Raw genomic sequence first — 17,348 nt, forward strand, 5'->3', positions numbered from 1 at the left:
TTATGCAAAGTTTATGCCCGTATGCTGTATCCAAGGTCATGAGGAGCTTTCTGTGTCTCCGTCACTGCAGGAAAAATACAACCTTACAGAAATATTTTATCTACACCTAAGATTAAAGTGTTTGATATTTTTATAGTCCATTTCAGTACTGGTATGAAAACACCTCATGGTGTGTTGATCTGTTTGTTTGCACAAGCTTTGTTAACTGAATCTTGTTTTCAACGGTCAGCTTATTGTTCCACAACAGTCACCCATTTTGTTTCACCCGTGCATTTTTATTGACAGTTTAGAACTGATATGTTTCTGTAGACTTGCATTCGAGGAATAAAAGAACCAAGAACATGTGGTTATCTTACATTATACAGTAACTGCTGATACATCCATATGAAAATAATTTTATTGTTGTAGCTGCTAAACGCTGAGCTTGTTTCGTTTTATCCCTTTATGAGATAAAGTACTTGTTTATCTAAAGTTGCAGAAAATGGAGCAAAATTATCATAAACACCATCTAAAGTCATTTGTCACCTGTCAGGTAAGGAGCCTGCGGGCTGCGTCAAAGCTTACTGGAAATGTGCTCATTTTTACGAAATGTGTTTTAACAGTTTCTACAATCCCAAACTGTGATATATATATATACATACATATATATATATATATATATATATATATATATATATATATATATATATATATATATATATATATATATATATATATATATATATATATATATATATATATATATATAGGGGTGCGATATATATGGGTATTTGAACTCTTATGATTTCATTCACTATATAAACTACCTCTTTCATCATAAACTATATTATGTCCTTTGGTATTATCAACTTATCTTAGTTTTTTGTTTTTTTTTTAAGTTGGTATTAGGCGTGGCTGCGTGGCTACTTGCAATAGGTAGAAAGCTCACCAGGTAGGAAAGGAAACGTTTCGCTTTTCTCTCCTACATATTCTTTTGACAGTAGGAGTACACCCTCTTTTTTGGAGCACAGCGCCTAGCTCGCCCCCCACCCCCGCCCCTACCCCAACCCCAACCCCATTCGCATTCATCCCATAGACCCAAAACAAGTGAAAGGCATGGTTGAAAGGGAGAGTGGTGGCAGAGAGGCTGTACCAAGACGTGTGCGTCTCTGGCAATTCGCAGCCCGGGAAGAACTTCGTGACCTACTTTGACTGGTGAGTCAGTTTTGATTTACCTAAATGCCTACCGTATGGATTTAATTACGATAGAAAGACTGCTCTTTTATTCCGATCAATGCTTTTCAGTTAAAGGTTAAACGCTTTTATTAATTGTGCGTACACAAAACTACACAAAACTACACAAAACTTTGACTCCGCGTGGGTGGAACAGCGCATAGAAAGGGAATCAGCTCCAGGTGCAGAAATCACAAAAAAAAAAAAAAGTGCAAAAGTGACTATAGTGGTTCACACAACTTATGACTGCGTAATATTTCTTAGAGACGTGTGAACTCAAATATAAACAGTTTATTGTATCAGTCCAGAAGATGCTCAACACGAAATGCGCAGGTATTAAAGAGGACAGACGATCAGGCACTTCTGTCAGCATCCACCCAAATACATCTACCTCCTTCAAGGACAAGTGCATGATTTCAAACCATCTGAATGCTAACCTGTTAATATTTAGTGCAAAGCACACATTTGGAAAGATATTTACCTGGAGATAACAACAGGATCACAGGTCACATCAGTGCAAATTAGCGTCCAAATAGATAGATGGTAAGCTAGATGTTATAAAAACGACAAGTGCCTCATTGATGTACCTGAGTACACAGACATTGTAAGTGATTAAACATTAATGGGTGCAAACGAGATATATAAATTTGTGTATATTATGACATGCACCCCGCTGCCGTGGTCCCTGGGTTTTGTTTTGTTTTGTAATGAAGTTTATGTAATGAAGACTGAGTTTGTCTTTCCAGGTTTTATTGTTTAGTTGCAAATTCCTGCATCCCTATTCTCTATGCTGAGCTGAAACTTTGGTTTATTTTCTTTAATCTTTGGTTTCCGTGTATGAGTGATGAGCATTATATTTTCTCTCCCTGTCACTGTGTGTCGTTTTAGTGGGCACTCTCTATAGTTTTGAAATCTTGGTTGTCTTTGGTAGTTTCCTGTGAGTCTGTTATTGGTATGTTTTACTTATCACTTGAAGTTTTTATTTATTTTAAGGTAATTTTTTTTATTACTTTGAGCCTTGGGGTCTTGTTATAATTTAATTCTAGTTTAGCATTTGTGGAGTGGTGTTTCCTCAATTATGTATTTAGTTTATTTGTTTTAGTTAGTTTCTGTTTTCTTTTGTAAGGTAGTTTCCCTTTGTCTGCATTTTTCGGGGGGGACTTCCTCCCCACTTGATTGTCCGATTGCCGTCACCTGTCTCTCCTCACCCAGCTGTGTCCACATCAGCCCTCACTGTCAGTCTCCCCTCTATTCTCTTCTCATTTGTATGTTCCTCTGTGGTTTCTGGATATCGTCCCAGTGTTTATTCTGTCTTTATACTGTCTTTGGCCTTGGCTGGATTTATAATTTACTTGTCTGTTGGACTTTGTGTTTATGGACTTAACATCAGCCAAAACAAAAGAAGGGGGAGAAGAAGGAAAACTACAATCATCATAGTTTGTGTGACTGTGGCACCCAACACCGAAGAACACTAAAAAAACAGCAGGATAGAAGGAAAAATTAGTACCCATCCAGTGTAATTTCCACACAGGAAAAACAGAAAATAACCTAGCACTTAAAACAACACACTATTTTCCCCAGTGTACCAGTAAACAAATGACATCACAAGATTATATCTATATAAAAAATATATATAATTGAGGGGGTACTGAAATCACACATCTTGTTTTTGAGCAATGCAAGACTGGCTGACTTTAGTTTAGTACTAAATCTGGATGTCTTATTCCAAATTTCAGCAAAAATCTGTTTTTTTGGGACTGTCAGAAGCTGAGAGCTTGTAAAGCAGACCAAAAATTTATAGTATTGTGCATTTTATCTTGCTTGATAGAAGCTTGATAGAACAACTATTAAAGAAAGCTTACAGAGCTGCATAGTTCTGGGTCCAAAAAGGAAGTCAAACTTGCGTGAAAGATGAGACGATCACAGGCAGTGAGAGTTTAAAAGTGATAAATGATAGTGCTTTTTTTTTTTTTTTTTTTTTTAGTACTTTTCTTAATGTAGATCTTATGTAATAAACATCAAGGGTTTACATAAACATAACTAAATATTTCAATGTTCATCAGTTTTTTATTAATGGAGCATGCCCACTTCATTCTTCTCCCTAATTAGTTTACATTGTAGCTAGTGCAAATGTCGGTTGAACAAATTGGCAAGGTGTGTCTTACGGCTATCATTTAATCTTCCAAACAATACAGGTGGTGGTGGTGTGTGCTGTGCAGTTGTTGTATGGGGGTTTATCCACTGTGAGAGGATTTGCTTTTACTGTGAAATGGTGCTTAGTGTCAAGCTTGGAGCAGCAATTAAAATACCAGTAGATAAACAGCTTTGGCTTCCAGCTACTATATTAGGCAAGGACGTGAAAAGGACACTGTTGTAAGGCACTCAGCTATGAAGTATTCAGCTGTTTATTTTGTAACATTTTTTTGTTAACTTGTCACAAGCTGACAGTGTGGCCGGTCACATATTACGGTTATTGCTCAATAGTCAGCTCACGTTAAAAAAAACTTCCTTGTAACGCATGCGTCTGTGTAGCGAAACAAGCCTTCTTAAGTTTCCATGTCACAATTAGACGCGCAGACCTGTCCAAACTGGCTCTCGTTGACATCAGTGTCTAATTTAAGAAAGCTGATTGTAAGATGTCTTTTTCTTCCACAGAATAATTTATAGTCACAAGTGATTGTTATGTTTTATCTTTGCTTGCTTGAAGTACTCAGAGCTTGTGCCCTCACCTTGAACGTGCTTGTTGCCTTGAGGGCTCTGACTGTGGAAACAAAATGAAAGATAACTGGCAAAATTCCCAACATTCTAGTTCAACAACAGTTGGCTGTACACAATAGAAACCTTTATTGCTCAGTGCTTCTCATCAGTGGGTGACATTGCGTGTGAATTCCCGTGTTTTTCGACGAGAGGGGACCGAAACCTGACACGACTCAAGCCCCAACATGTTAACTAAAATCTTGCTGTGATCTGTTACCAGTTTGCTTCGTGTCAATGCAATACCATTTATCAATCTAAACTATTTTCATTTCTGTCATAGTTTATGTTCAAAAATTTGCTTTCAGCCTTTTTTTCTTGTAAACTATTTTCTCAGTTTGCTTTATTTCCTCCACCTGCTTTCTGTGCATGGCTGTGCCTGTCACCGTGACCAACAGTGTGACTTCACTCACAGGCTGGTCTGTGCACCACTTTCAATACCCCATGGTGTTGGCCATTGTAAATGCAGCCAATGGCTATAACCCCTTTTAGACACAGGCTCTATTGAGGGGGGTTATTGAGCCGAGATCGCCTTAATACCCAAAAGAAACTTTCCCACCGCCACCTCATTTGCTTTCTGTCACAGTCATCTTTTTTCCTCCAACACACCACAGGACTGGGGAGATCAATCAGCCCAAGCTTCGTCACTGATTCCAGAGGAAAGCATTATCTTCTTCAGTGTCCACACGGCACGAAACCAAATCTGCTTTTCCTGCGCTGTGGATGAGGAGGAGAAATGTTGTGTCAAGGCTATTTGTGCTGCAGATTCTTCAGCAGGGGCTTTTATAGCTGCCACTGGACGGACTCAAGTGATCAAACAAGAAAGGTATTTTTTTTTCATTTAAGCCCTATTTTTATCTTATGATTAGGAGAATTTTGATAAGTCTCTGTCCTCTTATTAAATAATAGTGTTTATTTTGTGTGTGTATGTTTATTTCTGTTTAACATAACTTACAAATCCCTGTAGATGGGGATAAAATTCCACCCAACTGAAATCAGGAAGATAAAATACTGCATTATGAACTGTTTTACTTATATGTTTATTACAAAACAGTCACTGACAGATTATTAGGAAATGTAAATGCAATAACTGAAGTGATGATTACCTTTCTAAAAATTCATTTATGTGCCAAGAGTAACAAATAAACTCACAGGTCCTAACAGGCTTATCTAGAATGAACTTGTGAGTGGGAAGGAGAATGCAGGTGGTCTTTAAATTTATTTTTTTGGGGGGGGGGGGGGGGGGGGGGGGGGGTGGTAATTGAGGTGTGCTCTTAATAGGGGTGGGAGGGGGGAGCATGAAGGGGTTGTTTGTGCTGAGTTCTCACGACACACCTCACACGGGGCACAAAGCCAACTATGAAAAAATGTTGGATTTGTTCCATTGTCTCACTTTAAATTCCCTTTGGAATTTAAACACATGCACCTTTCCTCACACCTGTGGGCACACACAGCATGCAAGTAATTAGCATTTACTCTGAACCCGAAAGCGTTCAAAAATTAAAATCAATAATCGATGTTCCTCCTGTTCCTTTAATTTTAGTGCAGATGCTTGTTGTTCTCAGCGGTCACTTTGATGTCCCTGCTGTCCCTGTGCTGGTTGTATATGTGTTTTGTCATGTCTAATGACCAACAGGATTTTAATGAGTGAGTGATCACAGACACACACTGAATCTAGTAGTTTCTTCTTTGTCTTCATTGGCATCCTTCTTTCGGTTAACTATGTTCTGCCCTCTGTTGTCTTATCAGGGAGTTATTCAAGTTCCTGAATCTGTGGGTAAACGGGTTCATGGTATTGGTTATCATTTCTGCAGTGTTGGTCGGCTACTGCATCCTGCTGCTGGTGAGAACACAGTTTTTCCAATCTACCACACAGTGGAATCAAGTATTAAAACACATTCAAAACAGCTATCATTATTAAAACCACAGAATAAGAAGTCGCTGTTTTAAAATGTTCTCTGCTGATTTCAGCTCTTTGCACTGATCCAAGTCGCCTCAGGAGAACAACTCCTCTTACACTGGTTCCACAAGGTAATGTAAACATTTAACCATCCAGTTTATGAAGTTTCAAATTGTGGAGTCTCATACTTTTCTCTGCACAGATCGTCTTCTGTTTTGGTGTCATATTCGTCACAGTTTTGGTCTTGGTAATTAGTATCAAGTGGACAGAAGAATGGCAAGCAATTCCTACTTCGCTCCAGGTAGAGTTGGAGTACACACAATGAGAATGTAATTGTTTTTTGTTTGTTTTTTTACACGAATCTAAGTGGTGTGAGAGCATCATGTGTTTTTGATGTCTGTGTCAACCTCTTGGCAGGCCACAGCTCCGTTCCTGCAGTTTGGTGCAGTTGGAGCGCTGACTCTGCTAAGCCCATTTGTCTTTCAGCGGGTCCACTTGGCCAAACCACGTACGTGTCGGACTCATTTTCAGAGCACACGCAGACATGACTCAAAAGAAATTATAACACCATCAATACACACTATTATATCAAACAGAATTACAGGAGTTTAAAAACATTGTACTGCTCAACTTCATCTACTGTAAGATTTACTACAACACTGATTTTACATCAGAAAAGGATGACTTTAATCTCAAATTAGAGAGTGGGGTTAGTATTAAGGGAGGAAGATAGAATGAAATTCAATAAACAAATGAATAATATTAACACCTATTTTAACCTCTAGTTTTACAAAACTCAGCAAGCCTGTCAGTTTCTGCAGTGCAAAAAAAATGTTTAAGGCATTTTTAAATGACTGAAGATTATTGTTTGACTTTATCATTGTATTTTTTAACTCCAGGATCTAAGGTGCTGATTGCAGTGGTGTTTTTAGTGGTCTCAGTAGTCATCTTCCTGTGCCCCCTTCTCATCCTATCTCCTTGTCTAATTCACTGGGAGGAACTACCCGAGAAACCGAAACTCATCGGCCACAGAGGCGCACCGATGGTGAGCGTCCTGTTTTACTTAGCACCACCCTCCAAATAAACATGGTGTATCTTATACAGTATCATTACACCTTTGGACAGAGCTTCTATTGTTGAAGCATAGTCATGTTCAAGCCTTGCGGTTGTTTTAGACAACAGAGGGTAGTTTAAAGAACATTTGCTGGCACAGTTCAATACTGTGACACTCTGACATGAAGTCACTGCTTTCAGTCAGCAAATGGTGCACTTCCAAACCACCTGTAGAACTACAGTTTATCATTTTTTTTTAACTCAATTTTTACTCTACAAAATTATATTAAAAGAAAAGGATGTCTACAGAAGCACTAAAACTTATTTAGAATAACACTGTTTACTGATGTAATACGTTAAATGCATTTTCATGTATTACCAAATATAGAGAATACTCTCTCCCTGGCTCAGGTGTGAGCAAATGTCCAGCCATGTGAGTGCCCCATATGTCATGTTGCTGTGTCCTTGTTAGTTTGCTTTGCTGCTGGGTCAGCAATAAGCTCCATTTAACACTGCATACAGGGGTTTTGTACACTCTCACTGCTTTAGGGAAGAAAGGGCACTTAAGCACATCAGTGTAACTCACCCATCCCTCCTCCCTGTGTTCAGCTGGGCCCAGAAAACACCATGATGTCGTTCAACAGATGCCTCGAGTGTGGCGTGATAGCCTTTGAGACAGACGTGCAGCTCAGGTACAATAAAAATGATTTATGTTAGGGGCTTTCAGTTGCTGTCTTGGAAAAGAAATGTTTGTATGGTGTTTAGGGTTTGTTTGTTTTTTATTATTGTGGATACCAGTTCTCCACAAATGTGACAGAAATGTATTAATATGAATCGCAATCCTGCGAGTAGGGGCATGTTATTCCACTCATCAGCTTCAAATGTAACAGTGATCCAAAATATGCACAATCTTTATGAGCATGTTTTTTTTGATTCTCAGTTACTCTCTTCATTGATTAAATATTAAAAAAAAAACCCAATGGATTATTTTGTCCTTTTACAGATACTTAAAAATGTTTTAATTCTTGCTTAAATTTAGCAAAAAAAGAATTCCCTTCTTGATGCATGACCACGGGGAAGGCTTCTTGCTGAGAACGACAAACGTTAAAGACAAGTTTCCTAATGAAAACTTCAGCAACAGCACTAACCTGACCATGGCACAATTACAGACTCTAAATGCAGGCGAATGGTTCCTAAAGGTAATAATTGTGCTTTGATTCATGTTGGAGTGCAAATTTGCCTGCAGAGGTTTACGTATTATCATGCGCCATATACAGAAACGTGGTATTATCTGACTTTCCAGACAGATCCTTACGGCACAGTGTCCCTGCTTTCAGAAGAGGAGAGGGAAACAGCCAGGAACCAGACTATACCCTCCTTACTTGAGCTACTTAAATTTGCGCAACAGCACAACACGTCAGTGCTATTTGACCTCAAAGGTGAAAACCAAGAAAATGATGCACAAGACACAGTAGAAACCATCTTGAAGCAAGGCATTGACCAGAGACTAGTAAGTTTACTCACTTGTATGAATTGTGATATTCAGGTATTTTATGATCGAACATCTTTATAATAGATTTTTTTTCCTTTCAATAGATTCTTTGGCTTCCTACATCAGGAAGAGATAATGCAAAGATGCGTGCGCCAGGCTTCATCCAAGTCTATGGAAATGAAAGTGAAAGGGCAAAACATAATGGGCACTACCTAAATGTGAAGTACAGCATGTTGAAAATGGAGAAAATCAGGTAAGAAATAGGTGGGTAAAATATATTATCTGCAGTACCCGCTGGTGCCAGGGGGCATGAACAGTACTGTGTTAATTAAAGCCTGTGCGGCATGCTGAGGCACGGTTCTGATACTTAATAGAGGCATAGGATGGGCCTCTAGGGAACAAGATTCAAATAATGTCCCAACCCAGGTGTTCTGTTCAATGGCTTAGCAAAATAATCACAAAGAAAAAAAAAACTAACCAATGAATGAAATGCAGTGTAGCAACATGTCTTGAGAAGTTGCTGAACTGCTGCACTGAGTGCAAAACAAAGTCACAGCTCATGGGCAGTAATTCTTTACTTGATTTATGACATTAGCTTGCTGCATATTTTATAGAATACAGCTATACCTGGGTGGCACAAATTAATATGTAAGTCCTATTCATATATGTGGGATCAGGAGACAGGATGTTTGGAATGTGCAGAGTGGGTCTGTGTGTCGCTCGTATCCTTGTCTACACATGTACACAAAATACATTTAATTAAAAAAAAAAAATATCCACAGCAAAGTTATCACGTAGCACAAAAAGTGAGAAATGTGTGTTTGGTCGACTGTTACTTTGTAACAATGTTTCTTGGGAATAAGTCTTATACCGTTGGAAAGCCCGTTTATTTCCTCCTAAATGGTGCCTCATTTGTAAGGAAAATGAATATTTGGGTTGAGCAGCAGAGCTGAATATGTGAAACCTCCTCTGCCGTTGCCAAACAGCTTATTCAGCAGACTCTTGTTTTGAGCTTCTGGTACCCCAGGTTCTGACAGTTATCATTGGAGGCAATCTCAATGCAGAGAGATATTGAGATTCTGCATCCGCAGATCTCCACAGTCTGGGGCCAAACTCTGTCCTCCAAGAGCGGGGTTTATCAGAATTTACCTCCAGAATTTGGACAGGATGGAATGGTCTGCCTCCAATCCTGACATCAACCCCACTGAATTCTTGCGGGATCAGCTTGGGCATGCTGTACGTGCCAGAGAGACCAACACAACCACACTGGCTGACATGCGACAAATGCTGGTTGAAGAATGGGATGCCATCTCACAGCAGTGTATGACCAAGCTGGTGAACAGCATGAGGAGGAGCTGCCAGGCTTTTGTGGTTGTGCATGGTTCTTCCACATGCTACTGAGGTCCCTGTTTGTTAAATGAGTAATCTGTTAAATGCCCAGTGTCTTGTCTCTTCAGACTTCAACTATCCAATTCAATAAATGACACCAAACAAGTAGCAGAATAAGCTGTTTGGCATTGGCAGAAAAGATTTGGCAAGATTTTTCATGGTCACAACCCACATACTCAACTGTGCTGCTCAACCCACACATGTATTTTCCTGCAAATGTGGCACCATTTAAGAGGAAACAAACAGGCTCTCCAGTGGTATAAGACTGATTGCCAAGAAACACTGGTTGAATATTTCTTTGTTGTAACAAACCAAACACAAATTTCCCTACTTTTTGTGCTTAATAATTCACTTGCATACAGGTGGGTGACACATTAATGAAGAACCATGAATAAATAAGTGGAGAAGTACTCTACTGACTGTAAATGCCACCACATGGCTGTACTGTATTATACAAGTAAACCATCCAGTCATTCCCTGTCATGTTTAAAAATGCTATGCAAGAAAGCAGGCGAAAGGGATCTAATGACTGTGCATTAGTTTGACACACAAGGAAACACAGGTGACTGAGAATGCCAATGCAAGACATGCTCAGACTGTTTCTAAAAAAAAAAAACAGCCTATCAACAGTTACAAAGAGTGATATTACAGCAGGTTTGCAAAGCTTAAACCCCCTAATTATAGAGGAAAAATGCTCAATGAAATGTTTAACAAATATTGGCAACGATCACCAGACATTATGAATAAAAGTGCTATAGTTGAATGACTCGTCCTTCACCATATCCTTGACAAGCGAGCATTTTGCATACATCAAAAAGGCTCTTGTTATATTGTGGTTTGGGTACCCTTGGCCCCTCACAAGGAAGGGTCCCTGCAAATCATTTGTTCTGAGTGATCCTCTGATGAAGCGTTCCTGGTGGAAGTCAATTCTTCCAAGATGACAATGCTCCAGTGATTAAGGTATCAAAGGGGAATCAAATCAACTAAACACTGTTCTCCAGTCGAGTCCAGAGACTTTAAGGCTCGGTGCTGAAGTGCATTAAAGTATAAATATACTTTCTGAGGTGGATGCAGACACATTTTTAGCATCTCCAGGAGGAGGGGCAGGAGGAGGGGAGGTGAAGGAGCGCAGGGACGTCTAATCGGCGCCGTCCCTCTGTTATTGATCATATCATATGCACAGCTGTTAAATACAGAAAATTCCGACTACAGAAGTAATTTCCCTGCATCGCTTTGGCGCCCCCCTTGTGCAGTGCCCCTGTGCATTGCATATAGTACATACCCACTTTTTGTGCCACTGCATTTCCCTATAAGCTATATAACATCATTTAAGATCCAATTTTCCATCAGTCCTGTCTTACAGTTTCATATCTCTCCCTGCTTCTTTTAATTACACTGTAATCTGTCAAAGCTCTTCTTGCTCTGTTTCAAATGGTGTGCTTGTCTTTGTACTTGACAGGGACCTTCGCAAACAAAATGTTACAGTGAACCTGTGGGTGGTTAATGAGCGCTGGCTGTTCTCTCTGCTGTGGTGTGCAGGGGCCAGCTCTGTCACAACCAATGCCTGCCACCTTCTAAAAGAAATGGATCGTCCTGACTGGGTCTTGGTGAGCAATGCAGCACCTGGACATTTACTTCCCCTTGCTGTTCATTTCATTATGAAGCAATGACACTTTGATCCTGTTTGTGTTTCAGGCACCCTCTACATACATGATCATATGGATTTTAGTGGATGTTTCATCAGCTCTTATAATGATGGCACTCTTTCACTGGTAAGCAGAGCAGAGCTTTGGTCTACAAATTTGTGACTGTTGTATGAAAATGAGGATGAAAGTTGACAAACTGACTAACCAGCATCTCTGTTTCTGCCAGGACAAAACACTGTCTTTGCCTTCAAGGTACTGTATATTTTTATCAAGTGTTATTTTTTTTTAATCATTATATATTCTAAAGTCTGAAAAAGCAATTATGATTATTGATTTTATGAAAATGCCTTCAGATGAACTTACAAAACTATAAACCAAACAATTTTTTTCATCTATAATACACTGGCAATGATATACAGTAACAAATCTAGTTACCAAGATGGATATGATTATCACATGGGTTTAAACAAAGCTAATGTAAATAAAACAACCCTTTCAACCTTTACAACAGGTATATAATGTGACACTAATAACTGACCATCATCAGAGGCCACGAATAAGACACATTATAGATTGCCTTCCATCCATCCATCTATTCTCTTCCGCTTATCCGGGGCCGGGTCGCTGGGGCAGGAGCCTAAGCAGAGAAGCCCAGGCTTCCCTCTCCCCAGCCACCTCCTCCAGCTCATCCGGAGGGACCCCAAGGCGTTCCCAGGCCAGCCGAGAGATATAATCTCCCCAGGATGTCCTGGGTCTACCACGGGGCCTCCTCCCGGTGGGACATGCCTGGAACACCTCACCCAAGAGGCGGCCAGGAGGCATCCTAATCAGATGCCCGAACCACCTCAACTGGCTCCTTTCGATGTGGAGGAGCAGCGGCTCTACTCTGAGCCCCTCCCGGATGGCCGCACTCCTCACCTTATCTCTAAGGGAGAGGCCAGCCACCCTTCGAAGGAAACTCATTTCTGCCGCTTGTATTCGCGATCTTATTCTTTCGGTCACTACCCAAAGCTTGTGACCATAGGTGAGGGTAGGAACGTAGATCGACCGGTAAATCGAGAGCTTCGCTTTTACACTAAGCTCCCTCTTCACTACGACAGACCGGTGCAGCGTCCGCATCACTGCAGAAGCAGCCCAGATCCGTCTGTCGATCTCCCGTTCCCTTCTACTGTCACTCATGAACAAGACCCTGAGATACTTGAACTCCTCCACTTGGGGCAAGAACTCATTCCTGAGCCGGAGAGGGCATTCCACCCTTTTCTGGCTGAGGACCATGGCCTCAGACTTAGAGGTGCTGATTCTCATGCCGGCCGCTTCACACTCAGCTGCGAACCGTTCCACTGCGAGCTGGAGGCCACCCCCTGATGAAGCCAACAGGACTGCATCATCTGCAAAGAGCAGAGATGATACTCTGAGGCTACCAAGGAAGAAGCCTTCCGCCACCTGGCTACGCCTAGAAATTCTGTCCATAAAAATTATGAACAGAATCGGTGACAAAGGGCAGCCCTGACAGAGTCCAACACCCACAGGAAACGAATCCGACTTATTACTGGCTATACGGACCAAGCTCTCACTGTGGTTGTACAGAGACTGAATGGCCTGCAACAACAGGCAAGTCACCCCATATTCCCGCAGAACCTCCCAAAGGATACCCCGAGAGACATGGTCAAATGCCTTCTCCAAGTCCATAAAACACATGTAGACTGGTTGGGCAAACTCCCACGCACACTCGAATATCCTTGAGAGGATAAAGAGCTGGTCCAGTGTTCCGCGACCAGGACGAAAACCGCATTGTTCCTCCTGGATCCGAGGTTCGACTAACGGACGGACCCTCCTTTCCAGCACCCTGGCATAGACCTTACCAGGGAGGCTGAGGAGTGTGATCCCCCGAGAGTTGGAGCACACCCTCCGGTCTCCCTTCTTAAAGATGGGGACCACCACCCCGGATTGCCAATCCAATGGCACTGCCCCAGATCTCCATACGATGTTGCAGAGGCGTGTCAACCAAGACAGCTCTACAACATCCAGAGCCTTCAGGAACTCAGGGCAAATCTCGTCCACCCCAGGGGCCCTGCCACCAAGGAGTTGTTTAACTACCTCAGTGACCTCACCCCCAGTGAAGGTCAAGTCATCTCCCTTGTCCCCAGACTCTGCTTCCACTACAGAAGGCGTGTCAGTGGGATTCAGGAGGTCCTTGAAGTATTCCTTCCACCGTCTGACTATAGCCTCAGTTGAAGTCAGCAGCACCCCACCCGCACTGTAAACCGTGTGAGTGGAGCACTCCTTTCCCCTCCTGAGCCGCCTGACGGTTTGCCAGAATCGCTTCGATGCCGTCCAAAAGTCTTTTTCTATAGCCTCACCGAATTCCTCCCACACCCGAGTTTTTGCTTCGGCCACTGCCCGAGTTGCATTCCGCTTGGCCTGCCGATAAGCCCCAGTCCGGGAGATTGCCAGGTTGCAAAAATCTATCTTGTTTTAACCCTTCTCTTTGATATCTTTATTAACCCCCTAGTAGGTTCTTTTTTTTCTCACAACCTGACAGCTAGAATGTTGTATTTCATAACTGTGAATAGGAAAAATAATCATTTATCCCTTTATTTTGTTGTGACAGAGAGCAATGCGAATGAGCGGGAACTCTTCCTAACCAGGATAGGCTGACAGCCTTCAGCAGCAGATGTTTCTGTCTTGAAACTCACAAACGACATCCCTTCCGGCACTAACTTTGGAGTTTGGACCTAAATCTGTGAACTGCCCTGCACTGTTTCATAAAGTCGCATGTGCCTTAATGTCATTACATGTCGGTACGATGCCGCTAGATGGCAGTTTCAGGTGTGTGTGTGTGTGTGTGAGAGAGAGACAGAGATTGTGGTGTAGCGGGTTATGTGGGTTTATATTTCATGCTTTTTTTTTTGTATATTTGGTTCTTTTGCTACTACTGACAAAATAGTGTTTATAACTCTGACATGCTGTGCATACATGAATTGTTTTATTCTGGCACCTTATTACATTGTTGTTATGGGGTTTTTTGTGGTTTCTGTTTTGTTTGGGGGTTTTTTGCTGGGTTTTTTCACAGAGTTAAAAAGAAAGAGACATATATCTGTAATCTGAGCCAACATCAGTAAAACAAGTTTTTACATTATCTGTGTCACTGCATTTCAGCCTCTACCGAATATTGTACTCTACTGAGGGTGAATACTTTTTGAGTTTACATTTTGATTAAACAGGTGATACACAAACAAACAAAAAAAATCGGGAAAAAATGTGATTTACATTTAATAAAACAAGCACTTTAGAAAAGCTATATAAGTTGGACATACACTAATCAAGCATAACATTATGACCACTGACTGGTGAAGAGAATAACACTGACTATCTTGTCATCATGGCACCTGTTAGTGGGTGGGGGTGGGATATATTAGGGAGCAAGTGAATATTTTGTCCTCAAAGTTGATGTATTTCAAGCAGGAAAAAAGGGGCAAGCATGACGATTTGAGTGAATCTGTCAAGGATCAAAATATGATTGTTAGACGACTGGGTCAGAGCACCTCCAAAACTGCACCTCTTGTGTAGTGTCCCCAGGCTGCAGTGGTTGGTATCTATAAAAGGTGGTTCAACCTGCAGCAGGATACACAGTGCATCCGTTTGTTGTGAATGGGGCTGCATAGCCACAAATCAGTCAAAAGTGCCAACAATGGACATGTGAGCATCAGACCTGGATCACGGAGCAATGGCAGAAAGTGGCCTGGGGGCCTATTCCAGGAAGCAGGTTTAGCTAACACCTCTGGGTTTGTTAACCCTAAAGTGAGGGAAACTCGGGTTTTCAGTTCCAGAAAAAGAGCTAACTTCAACTTTGAGTCAGTTACCGGGGTAACAGGCTGTGCGACCCTAACCTTCTTGCTGGCAGGTTTTATCCAAACTCTGAGTGTCTCTGTGACTCCTTCCCTTCCTGCTGCACCTGAACCGCCTGCCTGATTCATTTCTTCATTCATAAAGTCACTGCAAAGCGATCAGAGGAGCGAGTTCATTTCCAGACATTTATGTTTCTACAAGCACTGAAATCCCAGTTAGAGGTTAGTTCGTTATTTTTGTACGTAACATGAAGCTTTTACAGTCGTTCACTCGTTGGAGACAGCGATGATGCCACGGATAATCAGCACAGCTGCAGCTGTCAGACTGTCAGTCAGTTCCTCTGAAATGTTTACTGTAGTTACTGTAGCATCCCTGTTTACATCACACTGATCTGCATGAAGCTTTAGACGTAGAACACACTTTGGATGGAAAAACGTCTGGATCCTGGAGCAGACGTGAATGTCTGGGTGAAGATGAGGCTGAAATGGTTTTAAGACTTGAAAACTGAACTAAATGTATGTCATCATTTTGGAAGTTATGATATCTGAAATTCAGAGTATGAATCTCAACATATTTTCCACTGAAAATCACCTAAATCAGTGATCAGAGGCTCTATAACGGATCTGCAAACCGTGTCCGAGTCCACCTTCACAGCAGGAGGATCCAAACGGATCAGGATCACTGAATCAGACCGGATAAGGTCCAGATCCAGTTCAAGCTCCAGTCATTTCCCAGCTCATCCAGTACGGATGCATTCATAATGGATTCATTTTCCCGACACGATCTGCATTCTTTATTTAAAATGGCTCATCCTCCAAAACTGTACTGAAATATTTAAAACCTATAAAGCTGAGACATTCATTATAACATGTTTGCCTTTATTGCTAAAACTTTACATTCATTACAGACTTGGAAAGCTGCTCTGAATGTTTCCAGCTAAATATGAAACTATGACTGAACTCTGACCTTTGACAGGAACTCAGTGAAACATCTCTGCTGTGGCTGTCAAAGAGTCGTCATCTATCATCTATCATCTAACATCATGCGCTATGGGAAGAAGGCGAGCTGGTGGAGGCAGTGTGATGCTTTGGGCAATGTTCTGCTGTGAAACCTTGTGTCCACAACAACAATTTGTTTGAGGTGTTGACTTGGCCTCCAAATTCCCCAGATCTCAATCCAATCAAGCATCTGTGGGATGTGCTGGGCAAATAAGTCAGATCCATGGAGGCCCCACCTTGCATTTGCAAGACTTAAAGGATCTGCTGCTAACAACTTGGTGCCAGATATCACAGCACACCTTTATGGGTCTAGTGACGTCTATTCCTCAACGGGTCAGGAGTACATAAGCAGCAAAAGGGGGCAACAACATATTAGCCAGGTGGTCATAATGTTATGCTTGACTGGTGGTGACATCTGCAGCTGGAGCATTAGCACGTTGAACATGGAACCCCATAAGTCAGTTAGGCACATGACTTGCAACCCCTGGTAAGAAATACAGACATCTCTATGCATCTCTATGCGTGAAAAAGTCTTTCCCCCTTCCTGATGTCTTAATTTTTTTTGCATATTTGTCACACTTACATGTTTCAGATTATCAAGCAAATTTTAATGTTAGACAAAGATAACCACAGTAAATACAAAATGCTGTTTATAAATGACGATTTTATTTATTATGGGAGGGAAAATTATCCAAACCTACCTGGCCCTATATGAAAAAGTAATTAATAAATCTAATACAGTTACTGGTTGTGCCACCCTTGGCAAGAAAAAAAAAACTGCAAACAATCATTTGTGATAGGTGGCAATGACTTAACTCAAGTTCCCTTGAGCTTCAGGACACGAACTGATGGCCGGCCATTCGCCTTCAGGATTTTCTGGTAGAGAGGATTCATGGTTCCATCAATTCAAGTTGTCCAGGTCCTGAAGCAGCAAAGCAGCCCCAGACCATCACACTACCACCACCACGTTTGACTGTTGGTATGTCCTCCAAAAGCTTCAAATTTTGTCTCATTAGTTCACAGAATATTTTCCCAAAAAGTTTTAGGGATCATCA

General features: G+C 41.4%; 1 protein-coding gene across 1 annotated transcript; it reads left to right on the plus strand.

Annotated features, from left to right (window-relative positions):
* The first annotated feature begins 1,037 nt into the window (after window positions 1-1,037).
* gdpd2 (glycerophosphodiester phosphodiesterase domain containing 2) lies at window positions 1,038-14,577 on the plus strand. Its single transcript, XM_030739461.1, has 16 exons — window positions 1,038-1,194; window positions 4,581-4,792; window positions 5,510-5,613; window positions 5,716-5,809; window positions 5,938-5,997; window positions 6,069-6,167; window positions 6,284-6,374; window positions 6,766-6,911; window positions 7,529-7,611; window positions 7,959-8,118; window positions 8,223-8,429; window positions 8,516-8,664; window positions 11,260-11,407; window positions 11,496-11,572; window positions 11,673-11,698; window positions 14,058-14,577. Exons 2-16 carry the CDS (start codon window positions 4,703-4,705, stop codon window positions 14,102-14,104), a joined length of 1,581 nt encoding a protein of 526 aa, XP_030595321.1. The 5' UTR covers window positions 1,038-1,194; window positions 4,581-4,702; the 3' UTR covers window positions 14,105-14,577.
* Window positions 14,578-17,348: the final 2,771 nt, after the last annotated feature.

The sequence above is a fragment of the Archocentrus centrarchus genome, chromosome 10 (genome assembly GCF_007364275.1).
Source record: "Archocentrus centrarchus isolate MPI-CPG fArcCen1 chromosome 10, fArcCen1, whole genome shotgun sequence".
Classification (NCBI taxonomy): domain Eukaryota; kingdom Metazoa; phylum Chordata; class Actinopteri; order Cichliformes; family Cichlidae; genus Archocentrus; species Archocentrus centrarchus.

What these genes read in the sequence shown, in the direction of transcription:
- gdpd2 (XM_030739461.1), top strand. Translation starts at nt 4,703, where the DNA reads ATGTTGTGTCAAGGCTATTTGTGCTGCAGATTCTTCAGCAGGGGCTTT. An exon ending in CAAGTGATCAAACAAGAAAG is followed by an intron (nt 4,793 to 5,509) that starts GTATTTTTTTTT and finishes CTTTAATTTTAG; the next exon opens with TGCAGATGCTTGTTGTTCTC. An exon ending in ACACTGTCTTTGCCTTCAAG is followed by an intron (nt 11,699 to 14,057) that starts GTACTGTATATT and finishes TTGTTGTGACAG; the next exon opens with AGAGCAATGCGAATGAGCGG.